General features: G+C 33.7%; 1 protein-coding gene and 1 long non-coding RNA gene across 2 annotated transcripts; both read left to right on the forward strand.

Moving 5' to 3' along the window:
* The first annotated feature begins 243 nt into the window (after positions 1-243).
* LOC110933762 (NAC domain-containing protein 2) lies at positions 244-1480 on the forward strand. The gene is made up of 3 exons (XM_022176969.1): positions 244-439; positions 545-834; positions 968-1480. Exons 1-3 carry the CDS (start codon positions 244-246, stop codon positions 1478-1480), a joined length of 999 nt encoding a protein of 332 aa, XP_022032661.1.
* Positions 1481-9645: 8165 nt separating this feature from the next.
* LOC110936992 lies at positions 9646-11626 on the forward strand. Its single transcript, XR_002590491.2, has 3 exons — positions 9646-9984; positions 10596-10796; positions 10883-11626. It is a non-coding gene; the product is annotated as an uncharacterized LOC110936992 (long non-coding RNA).
* Positions 11627-13861: the final 2235 nt, after the last annotated feature.

The following is a 13861-nucleotide window of genomic DNA, read 5'->3' on the forward strand; positions in this document are numbered from 1 at the left end:
AACGAGAATAAACAAAGAAATTAATTGAAACACATCTTAAAATGGGCAGAGATAAAGGATCACATTGAATTGGATAAATATTAGCGATACTTAAGGCTTAATTAATTAACAAATAATATAAGAAAATAATCCCCTTTCATCATATATAAATTTAGTAGTGCGTATTCCTCATGCAAGCCTCTCTTCCTCTACGTACTATCGTCTTCTTCATATAATTAATCTACTCGATCAACCACGCTACTGATGGAAGAAATCGTTCCATACGCGCACCAAGAACAACCTGATTATGTCGATAACCTGCTTCCCGGCTATCGGTTTTGCCCAACGGACTCAGAACTCATACTCTACTACTTAAAACCAAAGATTGAAACCGGAGAACATCCCAAATGCCGGATATATGAAGTCAATCTTTACAACCACAGTCCTGAAGAACTTACAAGTAAGTAAAACATATTCCAACATTGATTATATATATAGTTTGAATGATATATGTAGCGTATATTTATATTAATCTTGAATACTGTTGTGTTTGAATTGATAACAGATCAATATCGACCTTGTGATGACAAATGGTATTTTTTTACACCAAGAGAGCGAAAATACGAAAAGGGGAAAGTGCCGAATAGAAGAACCAGGGACTTTGGGTATTGGAAAACGACTCAGAAATATACATCTGTTTATCATCATTATAATGCGACTGGACCCCGAGTGGTAGGGACAAAAAGAAGTTTAGATTATCGTGATGAGAAGGGTTGCAAGACAGCATGGTTAATGCAGGAATATGCTACGAATCATCCAAATCTCCCGATTGGAAGCGGCCAAGGCGGTAACAAGGTATGTTATGAATTATTCAGTATAGAACCAAACCGTCGGTTCATATATGGTTTGGTTTGGTTATGTCAATTAATTTGCTTAAGTAGTTAAGTTTCAGTTATGCTAACCCTAATTTGTTTAATGTTTTTTATAGATTTTAACTGATTGGGTGCTATGCAAGATTTATAAGACGAAAAGTAGTAATGAGCCTGCAGAGAACACTACAGCTCAAGCTCCTCCTCAAGTGTTTGCAAGTGAACTTCCGTTAACCAACTCAACTGGTGATCAATATCAACAAAATCACTCCATTACAAACAGTGCTCAAATCCCACATGGTGCTACAGCCTCTACTTCAAATTATCCACACGTTTACGCCACACAATCGTGCGCTAATTACACATCTCCTGTCTCTGATCACACCTTTCAACAAATGTATCACTCCATGTCGACAGCTACAAACTCTACTCCAGCCGAATCACTTGCATCTGCACAACCATTTGCTTACACAACACCGGTGACTTTAGAAGACATTGCTATGAATGATTGGGATGATATATTTCAACAGGATGGTTTCAGTACAACACAATCAGTTGTTGACAAGGACATTTTGGAGTTTGATGATTGGATTTCTTTTGAGGATTTCATGAGTTCAGAGTTTGACTCATAAAAACATATGGGATATATAGTTGATGTAACTTTTGTGTTCTCTTGATTTTACTTTTTCTTTAGTATGGTTTAGCAAAAAAAAAAAAAATTGTAAGATATCAAGTTTGTTGAGTTTGTGAAAGGTAGTCAAAATGCATGGGGTTACAATTAATGCATGCATGCACGCTTTTATCTGCTATGATGAAGTCAGTGAAATTTATCTCATTTTTTTTTATAATATTTGATGCGTGTCAGTGTATATATGTTTTTAGATATATATTTAAGCCCTTTTTACACTTTTAGCCAAGTTTTAAATTTATAAAACACGATATTCACTAACACTAAACACACATATGGGCAAGTGCACCCATCGTGGACATAGTATAGTGTTGGTAAGATACCGAGGTCGTCCAAGGACACAAGAGCTTTTAATACCGGTTTATCCTCAACGTCTAATCAAATCAAAAAGTTAGAAAAATGTTTTAAACTAATAAAAACTAACTAAATGCTGAAAATAAAAATAAAATAAAAAACAGATAGACAAGATGAATCACTTGGATCCGACACGTGTATTAGTATAACCTTTGATTATTTTCGCACTTTTTCACTTGTTTAAGAGATTATCTTAGTTATTGTAGTAGGCCCCTCTTTTGAAGGCGACGTTACCCTCAACCCAGTAGTTTGAGTCAGCAAGGATACAATCCTAAAGGGTCGGATTATTGAAAGATAATGAATTAAGTTATTAATGCAAATTATGGTAGGCCCCGCTTTTGGCGGTGACGTTACCCTCGGCTAAGTAGTCTGAGTCAGCAGGGATAGAGTCCTAAATAGCCGGGTTATAGTATTAATAGTAGTTAACTTATGAGGGGGTCAAAGAGTTTGGATCCCCGCCATCCAATACCTATGGGCATTGAAGGAGATCCTACTAAATTTGACCCAGGTCCCAAGCAGGACCTCTAAACGCTGAACAAGGGCAAGACCCTTACCAAACCGTTCCCTTAACCCCCGACCAGGTAGCCAACATACCTCCATATAGACCGTGGAGATATGAATGGTGAAAATCTTTTATTTTATATAGACAGTAAAATAATGCCAAGACACCACGGACAAACGATAAGGAAAGATCACCTTCAACATAAGTAACTAGTTATTAAAGTCATTAATACAAAACCAAATAAAAAGTGCAAAAGATTAAAAATAAAAAGTATTATACTAAACACTTGTCTTCACCAAGTGATGTAAGAGACTTAGGCAAACATGGCCTTGATTGTCAAGAACTCTTACGATCAATCTTGGATCCCGAGACGACTCACACACTCTACGATGGACAATGGATGATGGTGGTGGATGATGGTGTTATGGTGGTGGTGGGTGGTGGATGAGGTGTGAGAGAGGTGGTGTGCCAAGGGATGAGAGAGAATGAAGCCAAGCTCCTCTATTTATAGGCTGAACAGAAGGCTGGACACGGCCCCGTGTCCGCTGGACACGGCCCCGTGCCCGCCTGACACTCTCTCTCCTCATTAATTGTAATTGCGAATTACAATTAATGCGCCTGCTGTACTTTCACCACGCCCCCGTGCTCGCTGGACACGGCCCCGTGGTGGGCAATGGAAGCTTCTACTGGTTTGTCTTTTCTGCTGCTTCCTGGGCACGCCCCCGTGTTCGCTGGACACGGGGCGTGTTCAGACTCTGTTTCTTCTCTTTTGCCTTGGGAGATGCCGTTGAGGGTCCGGGCAGTCCACTTTTGTTCCTTTTCTTGTATTTTATGGTAGAATTAGCTGTCTTTTTGCTTCTTTTGTGATTTTGAGCTCATTTCATCCTGAAAATACAAAAGGAAGACAAAAACACTATTTTTCCAACATTAGTACTTAAAAAGGGTCAGTTTTTTGCCTTAATTGATGTGTTTTATATGTTGCATTTTACACACATCAATATTCAACTCAACCCTTACTGGTTTTTCCTTCGTAGTGTAAAGTTTTTCAGAAATCGTCTAAAATATTGGATTTTTAAGAGTGGCCTCCACTGATTTGATTATAAGAGTCCGGCTTTCACTATGCTTTCGTTCAAACTCCATCACTAAAAGACACTAATAGAAAAAGACTAGTAAAAGTGGCTACCAAGGTTAACATAAATGGATAACTAGGTTTAAAGAAGTTCGTCATGTTACGACGAATTTCTTTTTTTATTTAGTCTGTGTTGACATGTGTTTTGAAATCGCTTCGAGCTTGTTGCGAACGGAACTGCTGAAAAAATAAAAAGAAAATCTATATCTATAATCTATAATCTATAATACTATATAAAGCATTTCAGTAGAACAAGTGGGACAATTATGTAATTTCACGACATAATTTTAAGACGCCATATGATGTCCCAACCTAATTCCCCCCGCTTTCATCCCAAACTTTCGAATTTGCCCCCCTTTAATTAGGTTTTAATGCTTCTTACGTTGTTCAAGATCAATCGTCACAAATTTGAGTCTTACTTTCAAGATGTTGTTGTCTCTCCACCTTCCCTTATTCCCTTCCAAATCGTTTGTGCTTCCCACACACATATACAAGACTCCTTGCCTCTCTTAATCATCACATATCAGTCACTTGAAATTGAATGTTGATTTAATGGTGGGAGCAATTCCTTATTGGTCCTCGAATCATCTAAATACCTCCTTCAATCCTTCTATGAGGTAATTACTTTGTCTTATAGCTTCCTGATTCAATTTTTCTAGGGTTTGTTCTATTATGCAGATTCCGTCGCTTCTTAGGTAAATTTCATCAATTACATCGCTTCAACTTGTTAATTTTGTCCTTTTTTTATGTAAGTTTTGTTCATGATTGTATTCTTGGTATGTAAACACAGTTTCGGTCACATCCTTGAGATTTTCGAAATCTCGAACCTCCAAAGAAACCAAAACCCATTCGTTCATTGAAACCGAAACCCTTGCTCGCACCGTCTAGTCCTTCGAGACGATATTCCAGGTATATTTTCGTAAGGTTTTCTTTTTTGGGTTTTCATGCTTTTTTATGAGATTTTTACATATTTCCCCCTCTTAAGTAAGCTTATTACATATTTACCCAAGAAAAAAATTCAATTACATATTTCTCCTTCCTAAACTATATATATTACATATTTCCCCATCCTAAACCATATATATTACATATTTCCCCTTTTCATTTAAAATCAATCTTATTAATTACTATTTTACCCTTAATTAAATTATAATTATTATCTATACTATATTATAATACATGAGGGAAGGATTCCCAAAAGTTAAGAACTTCTTCCCCCATTATTTATAAATAAACCCCTAGAATGAGGGTAAAGTGGTCTTTTAAACCATAATTATTTTTTAGTCCCTCAATCTATTACATTTAAATCCTTGACATTTAACATAATTATGGGTAATTAGTTACACTCCCCCCCCCCTCTTTAATTCTTTAATGTATTCCTGCGATATCTTACAACCCGTAAAAAGTCCGAAGGTACCATGACGATCGGCACATTTTTTTAAACATTTCGATAGTTGTCTTTTTTAGTTTCGCCATGCATTCATAAAGTACAAATAGCTGATGCGTAAATGTACAATTGATTAAAGCCAACATTTGTTTTTTACCCAAGCCAGCTTTGACCATTACCTAGCTACCGTACATTAACCTTTGTTTTTTACCCAAGTTTTTTATTTTGAACGGCATTAATAAACTAAAATATTCCCTAATTTTACTTGTACAGAGTCAGTTTGTTGTCGCATGTTTAATATAGTAAGTATAGATAAAACTCACAACAAACTTCCTATTAAACATGCCACAACAAACTAAACATGATATGTGCATCTTATTTTAAAAACTTAAAACTCACAACAAACTTCCTAAATAAATGGATGACCAATCTAAAACTAAACCCTAATGGACTACTATAAATACATAGCAAACACTCACAATTCTACATTGCTATTGTCACGGCCCCCGACCCGGTTTAACCCGTTTCAGGAGCCGCGGGACAGAAATCCCGTGATATTTATTTAATTCAGTTTAGCAGCGGAATTTTAACGTCAGGATCGTTTTAAAGCTAAAAACTTTTCCCGATTATTTTATTTCACAACTTGGGACAAAACCCCGATAATTTACAATAATAAGATTTTTCTGATAATCTTTATTTAAAAACATATTTCTTTATTTTATATTGAGCCATTATCGTAAGCTTGAAATGCTCCTCGGCACTTTTCCTGAATTACAGTAGATCACCTGAAACATGTTTGAAAAAAATTTTGTCAGCGGGGAAATACTGAGTTAATCATTCATTTTACTGAAAATGACACATTTATTTTAATACACAGTGTTAAGATCTTTTACGCATGTTTCTGATATCAACCAACTACCCACAGTATTTGTCACTCGACCGGATCTGTGACAGTGGTCATATCACCATTGGTTGCCCCAATGAATGACGTAAATTAATTAAAATTAGGTTCGCCCACCTAAAATGATTTAAACCGTAGTAATGTGCACAATACCCCACATACTGGCTGTAATTTGGTGATTACATCAACTTAATCACTGTAGTTATAATTCTGAAAATAATTTGGAGTATTGTAAAACATTTAATAAAAAGAGAATGACTCACATTGCAGATTTAATACGGACAGAATATGATTTAGCCTCGTTAACCTAATAGTAATAATAATGCACACAAAACTGGGTTAGTGATCAATACAGCAGTCACGATAACTCACGAGATCAAATTCTCACAATGAACGACAAAGTGCAATACTTAAACATTCATCGATTTAACGACGAACGACAAAGTATAACCCTAATGTGGGCGGCACTTAAACATTCTTTGGATATATTGATCTCGGAAAATGAATCGTAATAGCGATCGAGTAATTACCCTGTTTTGCGGCAGCGATTCGAGTGCAGTGTGTGTGTTTAATTGTAGTATAACGACTGTAAGACGACGTACAGAAGGCTTTTGGCCAACGTTTTAACTCTCAATTTCAAGTCCCGAAGTCGGCTATTTATAGCCAGAAAATAGCCTCGCTTACGGACCGTATGCTTCAATCCTTACGGTCCGTAAGGGAAGCACATATGCTTACGGTCCGTAAGGCATTTTCCTTTACGGTCCGTAAAGGGTGCAGTCTATTTACCTAGACTAGCTGAGTTCGGGACTAGCTTGCATGAATCATCAAAAATTCGAATTTCAATTGTGACAACGGATTCTATTGATAATTATCAATTAGGGTTTACCCCCCCCCCCCCCCCCCCCTCTGAGTTTTAGGGGCCCTGATCCTGGTTCCGATTGTCCTGAAAATTTTAAGGTTAGTGCGGAATTACTTGGGTGTCTCAATTAGAGTCTCCTTATTTGACTAATTATTATTCTAATTATAGATTTTTAATGAGAGTTGTTACAGCTATTGCTAAACAGATTTAAAATATGGAGCCAGTTCTGAATTCACTTGATGCGAAAAAACAAGCATGCGATATTGAAAAATCTAAGGTCGGTTCTATGATAAGTTTTGTTATATCGCAATAATGAATAATTGTTTTCTTTTATTTACTTTTATGTGAATACTAACTTATTTGATTTTTCAGATTCAACACACCAATTTAAACACCCCAGTTGTCGAACAAGCTTTTGTTAGTTTTTAAGTAATATTTTCGCTTATAATCTTTCATATTAACAAGTTCGTTATGTTATTATTTGGTGTTTTATTGTAGGATGATGGTGATAATAGTGTTGAAATTATTTCTTATGGTACAATGTTTAGTCCATACAAGTCTAAGCTTCAACGTCAATTTAGTGAAGAGGTAATTTTAAAATTTATTTAATCTTTTTAAAATTTTTTTATTCAGTATTTGCTCTTTTTTTAAAATTTATTTAATCATTTTTTAACTTTTTTATTAAATTTTTGTTTTTTAAGGATCGGAAGTATGAGAATCAAAAGAAAAGATCTAAGAGACTCTCTGAATGAAAATGGGTCGAGGTTATAAATTTAGATGATTCTGAGGACGATGAGAAATAAGATGAATTAGATGATACTGCTGATTCGAGCACAAACAAGAAAAACGGATAAAAAAAAAGAGATTTTAGATGAAATATATCAAGTGTTTTTATGTTTTTTTTCATTTTCAGTTGTTTTTGTTTAATATAGACTATCCCATGAATAATAAAGTTTATTTTATATTTGAAGTTTATGTTTTGTGTTATTTTATTGCACTTATAATTTACATCTCGATTGAACTAATATACTTTAGTACTTAATCATGTTCGTATTATATAATTTACATGTTCGTACTTGATCATTTCCAAAGAGATAAATTCGATTACCAAGAACGGCCAAAACATGAAAACTACCTCTTGGTTTGGAGTAAATTCAAGATTGTATTTACAAAGCATACTAAACTTATTCAATTTAACAGTCATGTTCCACGAGGATTTCGTATATATCCATTAGTGCCTTCTATAAAAAAACTGTTGGACAACACGAGATATGAAAAAATAATTATATAATATTATAGATTTTTCGAACAATTTGTATTTCTTAAATAAAAAGATAAAGTTAATAAAGATATAAACTTTTACATCCTATTTTTTTATAAAAACTTTTTTGTAAAAATATGATTTTTTAAATATTTATAAAAATGAAATTTAACATTAGTTAAAGGTGTTTAAAACGTACCTACAAGTCACCTACTATTTTTTACTTTTTACTTTTTCAAAAATGAAAAATTTTAAAATTAAAGTTTATTGGATGAGTATGATGTGGACATTTAAAAAAGTTATGGACTTTAAACAATAAAATTATAGACTTTATCATTTCACCAACAAAATAAACTTACTTTATAACGATAGCAACTTATTTTTTATTTTTTGTCATTTGTTTAGTATTTTTTATTAATAAACGAATCTTTACATGTTTAAAACAGTTTTTCTATACTTTATTTATTATTAACTTTTATAACAAAACAAAACTTTGATATTTAGTAGATAGAAGATAAACTATGTTCCAAAATTTTAGGAATTATTTAATACTAATTTACCGATTAGTAGATAGATAATAAACTATATCCCAAAATTTTAGGAATTATTTAATACTAATTTACGATATTTAGTAGATAAATAGTAAACTATGTCCCAAAATTTTAGAAATTATAAGTCAACTAATAAAAAAATAATTATTGCAGTTATTCTTGGATATTAATCTAATAATTTGCATTTTTTAATTAAAAAGTAATAAAGTAATAAACTTTAAAACTAAACTAAAAAACTGAACTTGCTATGATATAAAGTTAATAAAAAAATAATTATTTTATAAACATTTTTATAACAAGTAATATAAATAAAATATTCCAGAAATTTACAATCTTTACTAGATAAATTCTAAACTGGGTTCCAAATTTTTAGGAATTATAAGTTCAACTATATTGTTATTAATATTAGTCAGTTCTAAAATAATTATTATCAACTTGACTAGATGCATAGTAGTAGATTGTGTTGCATATTTTTAGGGATTATTAGTTAAAGTAGACTCATATAGATAAGATTAGTTAGGAACTAAAAATTTGAACTTAGTATGATATAAGGTTAATAAAGATATAAACTCCTATCATCCTATTTTTTATAAAAACAGTTTATGAAATCTTATAAAAATATAAATTTTTTATATTTGTAAAAACCCGAAATTTAACAATTTAAGTTAAAGCTCTAAAACGTACTTACGAGTCAAATACTATTTTTTATTTTTATAAAAACGAAAATTTTAAACTTAAAGTTTATTGGATGAGTACTATGTGGATATTTATAAAAAAGTTATGAACTTTAAAGAATAAAATTATACTTTATAATTTAACCAATAAAATAAACAAACTTTACAATTATAACAACTTATCTTTTATTTTTTGTCTTTTGATTATTAATTTTTATTAAAAAAAAACAATATTTTTTGTCTTTTGGTTATTATTTTTTATAAAAGAACAAAACTTTTACATATGTGTAAACTTATGACATATATCCACCACAATAATGTTATCATAAATATTATACGAATAAGAAAACTACCAGAAACCAGTGTTGCAATGCAAAGTGTCGCCCCCGCCGCATCGCGCGGGCACCCTACTAGTTGTAAATAAAACATAATTAAGATCAATTTCAATTGTAAAATTAATATCAACAATTTAACTATGGTATCAGTTGAGAAATCAAATCCACAGACACATATGTCTACAAAGTACATACATAACAAAAGACGCAATCACACACTCAAACCCAACTTACAGACACACTCAGAGCTTTCTCTTTTCTTCACCGCCGGCAAACCTAAAACCGACCCCAACCTTAAATCGGAAAAAACCTAGCCGGAAAAAGAACATCAAACAAACATATACCTCACGGCGCGGTTTGTCGCAAGTGGATTTCCACCTCTGGCAGACAAGGGCAGCAGTTGGTGGTCGACACAAGCGACAGCTGCGGTGGCGTTGGCTAGTATGGAAAACAGACCGGTTCACGGTGCCGAGCGGTGGTATGCGATTTAGAATGGTATTTGTATTTCTTCCTAGTTCATTAATTACATTCATATTGTTTATTAGTTGGAATTTTGTTACTGTATTATTTCCCATGGTGGCTTGTAGTTCAATAAACATATAGCTTATAACTCGGTGTATGCTCAGTGTTTAGCTAAAGTGAGTACAAGAGATTTGATTTTGACATAATTCATAATTAAAATTTAAATGATAAAAGGGGTAAATGGGTAATTTCATAATAATAGGGGAAATATGTAATTGATTTTAAAGGTTGGGTAAATATGTAATAAAAGCTCTTAATAGGGGGATATATGTAAAAAACCCTTTTATTTAATGAGAATCTTGTTGTTACTGATTTCTTCTGATGTTAATGATTTGTAGTTGCTTTGTGCTTCACGTGTTACGTGAAAAATGCAATAATAATTTACATAGGATAAAATTCATTTGTTTGTTCTAATATGCAAAAAAAATTAGTTCAGAAGTCACTTTGAACCTCAGATGTTTGATGAAATACATTTATGGTTTACATTCGATAAATTCATTGATTTGTTCTAATTGTTAAAGATCCGAAGTTTAGTGGTGGCTTTGCGTTCCAGGTGTTTGATGAAATGTGACGTCTTTTTGTAGTTTTTGAGCTTCATCGAGGAACTAAGTCGAGACAAAGCCTATTTTGTCAACATTAAACATCTTTGGCCCCTCAAATTTGGCGACAGTCAGTTTATTTGGTTAGTGTGTGTCTCACTTGTTCATCAGGTCGATGGCCATATTCGGCTTACTGAAGGAAACAATACAGGCCCGATCAACTTGGAAATCCAGGTCAACATTATGGTATGCATATCTTTCTACGTGAATATCTATTGCTGGTTTTTAGTAGTGTACTGGATAAATAATTTTATGTTTTCTTCTTCACTCAGATGAATTCACCATGCTTGAAGTTGCAGAGAATGTGAAAGAGGTCAGTTCTGGAAGTTCTTTAACAATTTTATTGTTATGTCCAAAATGCCCTTGAATTTGTATGTCCAAAATGCCCTTGAATTTGGCGTTTAATATGAGTATGAAGACCACATATGGTAGCTGATAAACCCGAAAGTGAAAATAACACATGTGGAAAACACGCATGATGATCCTCGACAAAGAAAGCCATTGATAACGAAGCCAAAGGAGGTGCTTGATTCGGAACCAACAATCAAATTACGCTATGGACTCCCCCCTATGGACGAGGACTTCCGCAAGAGGCTTGGACTACCAAGGACTGCATGAGTGTGAGCGTGTGCGTGTCCTCAAACCGCAAGAATTTCGGAAGTAATCGTGCTGCAAATGAAGCTTCTGCTGGAACTGCACTCTTTCACCCGCTCTGATTTTCAATGATGCCAGATACATTGAAAAGAAAAGGTTTGGACAGTAACTTATAGATGAGATTTTCATTTGATATATGCAATTGAAACTTTTGGGCTTAATTTGTAACTTTTGTATAATTTCAGGGACTAATGTTGAAATTTACTGTTTTATGGAACATGTTAGATGTAGTTATGTACTAATTTGAGAGGTTTTAATCATGTGTGAATGCTTCACTTGTCTTGTCCTGTTGTATATATGTAACGTACATAATTTGCATTTGATGATCATTAGCTCAACTTCTATAATAATCACTTTAAAACTAAACTTCCAAAACTTTGCTCGTATGACTTAATCTTGTTTTTAAGTTGTTTTTATAGATTGTTGTTACACCACTGATTACGTTCAAGACTTTTTGTCCGAATCTCTTTAGAATTCTTGGCAACACTCGGGTACCTGCCGCAACACGTGGGCATTCACACTAGTGTAGAAAAAAACACTAAAAGATAACCGAAAGAAAATCAACAAAAAAAGTTGTATGGTAACGATGTTGTTCGTATGAAACCCGTGGTCAGAGATGAGCAAATTGTTCTGGGTATCGGTACCAAATTTGCCGAACCGAAAGATCTTAAGTACCGATTCGGTACCGACTTTTGACGTTCCTGGTACCAGTTCACTATCGTTTTTTACCTTCATATATCGGCACCGTAACCGGTATTTTCGGTATCAGTACCGATTTTTGTATCAGTTGGCACCGAGCTCATCCCTACCCCTGAAACTAAAAAAAGAAAAAATTAAAAGTTGAAGAAAATCAACAAAAAAAGTTGTACGATACCGTTGTTCGTACGGTAACCGTGATCAGGGATGAGCAAATGGTACCGGTTAGCGACTAATAACTGTTTGTGGAGTTTTATGCACACAAGATAAAACGGCTTATGAATTAGCGATGCTATGAATTAGCAATTATTGAGACAAGGTATTAAAACGGGTCAATATGTTGATCCGAGCTAGGTACGCATAAATAAGTTTATAGTTAAAATTGCGATTTGGGTCAAATAATTAGTGAAAGTCATTCATCGTAAAATGAGGGACTAAAATTGACCAAAAAGCCCTTGAGGGGAAAATCGGGTAAACGATCCTTAGAGGTTGTTTAGGAAATTGTATCATGATTATGTAACCCTTAGATATGTAGGAAATTTATAGGCATAAACTATCGTGGGTCGAATGCTTAAAATGGGTCATTTGCACAGAAGGACTAACCGAAAGGAAAGATTGGGGGTAATGGGTTCATTATGTTAAATCCACCACAAAAGTAGTTGTGATGGATTATAATTAGTTATTTAGATATGGGAATGCAAAGTGTAAAAGGGGAAGAGAGAGTTAATGCTTAAATGCACAAAATCCCCTAAACGAGTCAAATGGATTTATGCGCATCGCTTATGAATTAGACGCATATTTCATAAAACAAAATTTTCGAAACCGAGCTATAAATTTTGTGTTAAATACATTGGCTTATGTAATTGGATTATTTAGAAACAAGTTGGTGATTTTAAACTTGAACAGGTCAAAAATCCTTATAAATCAATTTCAAGCCGAGAGCTTGAAATCTAATATCTTATGAGTCCAGATGTCGGACTTTAACTCCATGTGACCGAGAATTAAATTACGATCGCATAGGAAAAAGAATCGTGTAAAACGGACTTATAAATTGAAAGTTATGCACATTTTGGTGTATGTTAAGTTAGTAGAAATTGAGCTGGGAATCTGCAGCTTAAAATAACAAACCTTCTGTCGAAATGGGTCTGTCGTGCCCCGCGACGGAAAAGTATTAAGCAGTCGCGCCCCACCACAGACTGTGGCGCCCCGCGAAAGCCAAGGCCAAGGCTGTCGCGGCCCGTGACAAACTACAGAGCTGGCAAATTGATTTTATTTGTTGTTTGATTGTTTAGAACTTGATTTAAACTATTATTTAAGAATCAAAACTATTTTTTAAGTTGGTTTTGATCACAGGTAAATATCATGGGTTCCCGGATGAAAATCAAGCGCCATACAAGAACCGAACACACACGAAAAAGAAGCTTCCGCATGTTGCGTCGTCGTTATTCTAAAAGACGAACTCAATTACATTATGTTGTATTTTCTTTAAATTTATAAAAGTTTTAATTTACTTGTATTTTCAAAGTGTATGTATTCATAATTACACATTTATTTTCGTAAGATTAAACGAAAACCACTTAATAATAGCAAGGGTCTTACAATAAACGTGATGATCAGAAGGTGTTATTACAAGAGAGTAACACCTTCATTATTACGATCACGTTGCAAAGTTCAATTTGAACTTTGACTTAACCGAAATGGTCAGAACTGAAAGTCAAAGAAAGAGTCAATTTGTTTGACTTTCGGCTAATAGCTAGCCAAATAAATGAAAAAAAATTGGAGATAACATTTACCAGTGTTAGGATGGGAGTTTTAGAACTTAAAATAGGAGGCATCAAGGTATAGAAGCAGCCCCAAAGAAGAATAGAAAGAAGTTGTGAAAGTCTGAATGGAATGGTTTA

This window comes from Helianthus annuus, chromosome 4 (assembly GCF_002127325.2).
Source record: "Helianthus annuus cultivar XRQ/B chromosome 4, HanXRQr2.0-SUNRISE, whole genome shotgun sequence".
Lineage (NCBI taxonomy): Eukaryota > Viridiplantae > Streptophyta > Magnoliopsida > Asterales > Asteraceae > Helianthus > Helianthus annuus.

Bases quoted from the DNA above. Each gene is read 5' to 3' on its own strand.
- LOC110933762 (XM_022176969.1), top strand. From the start codon at position 244: ATGGAAGAAATCGTTCCATACGCGCACCAAGAACAACCTGATTATGTC. The intron at 440-544 runs GTAAGTAAAACA...AATTGATAACAG, and splicing joins CAGTCCTGAAGAACTTACAA to ATCAATATCGACCTTGTGAT. The intron at 835-967 runs GTATGTTATGAA...TGTTTTTTATAG, and splicing joins GCGGCCAAGGCGGTAACAAG to ATTTTAACTGATTGGGTGCT.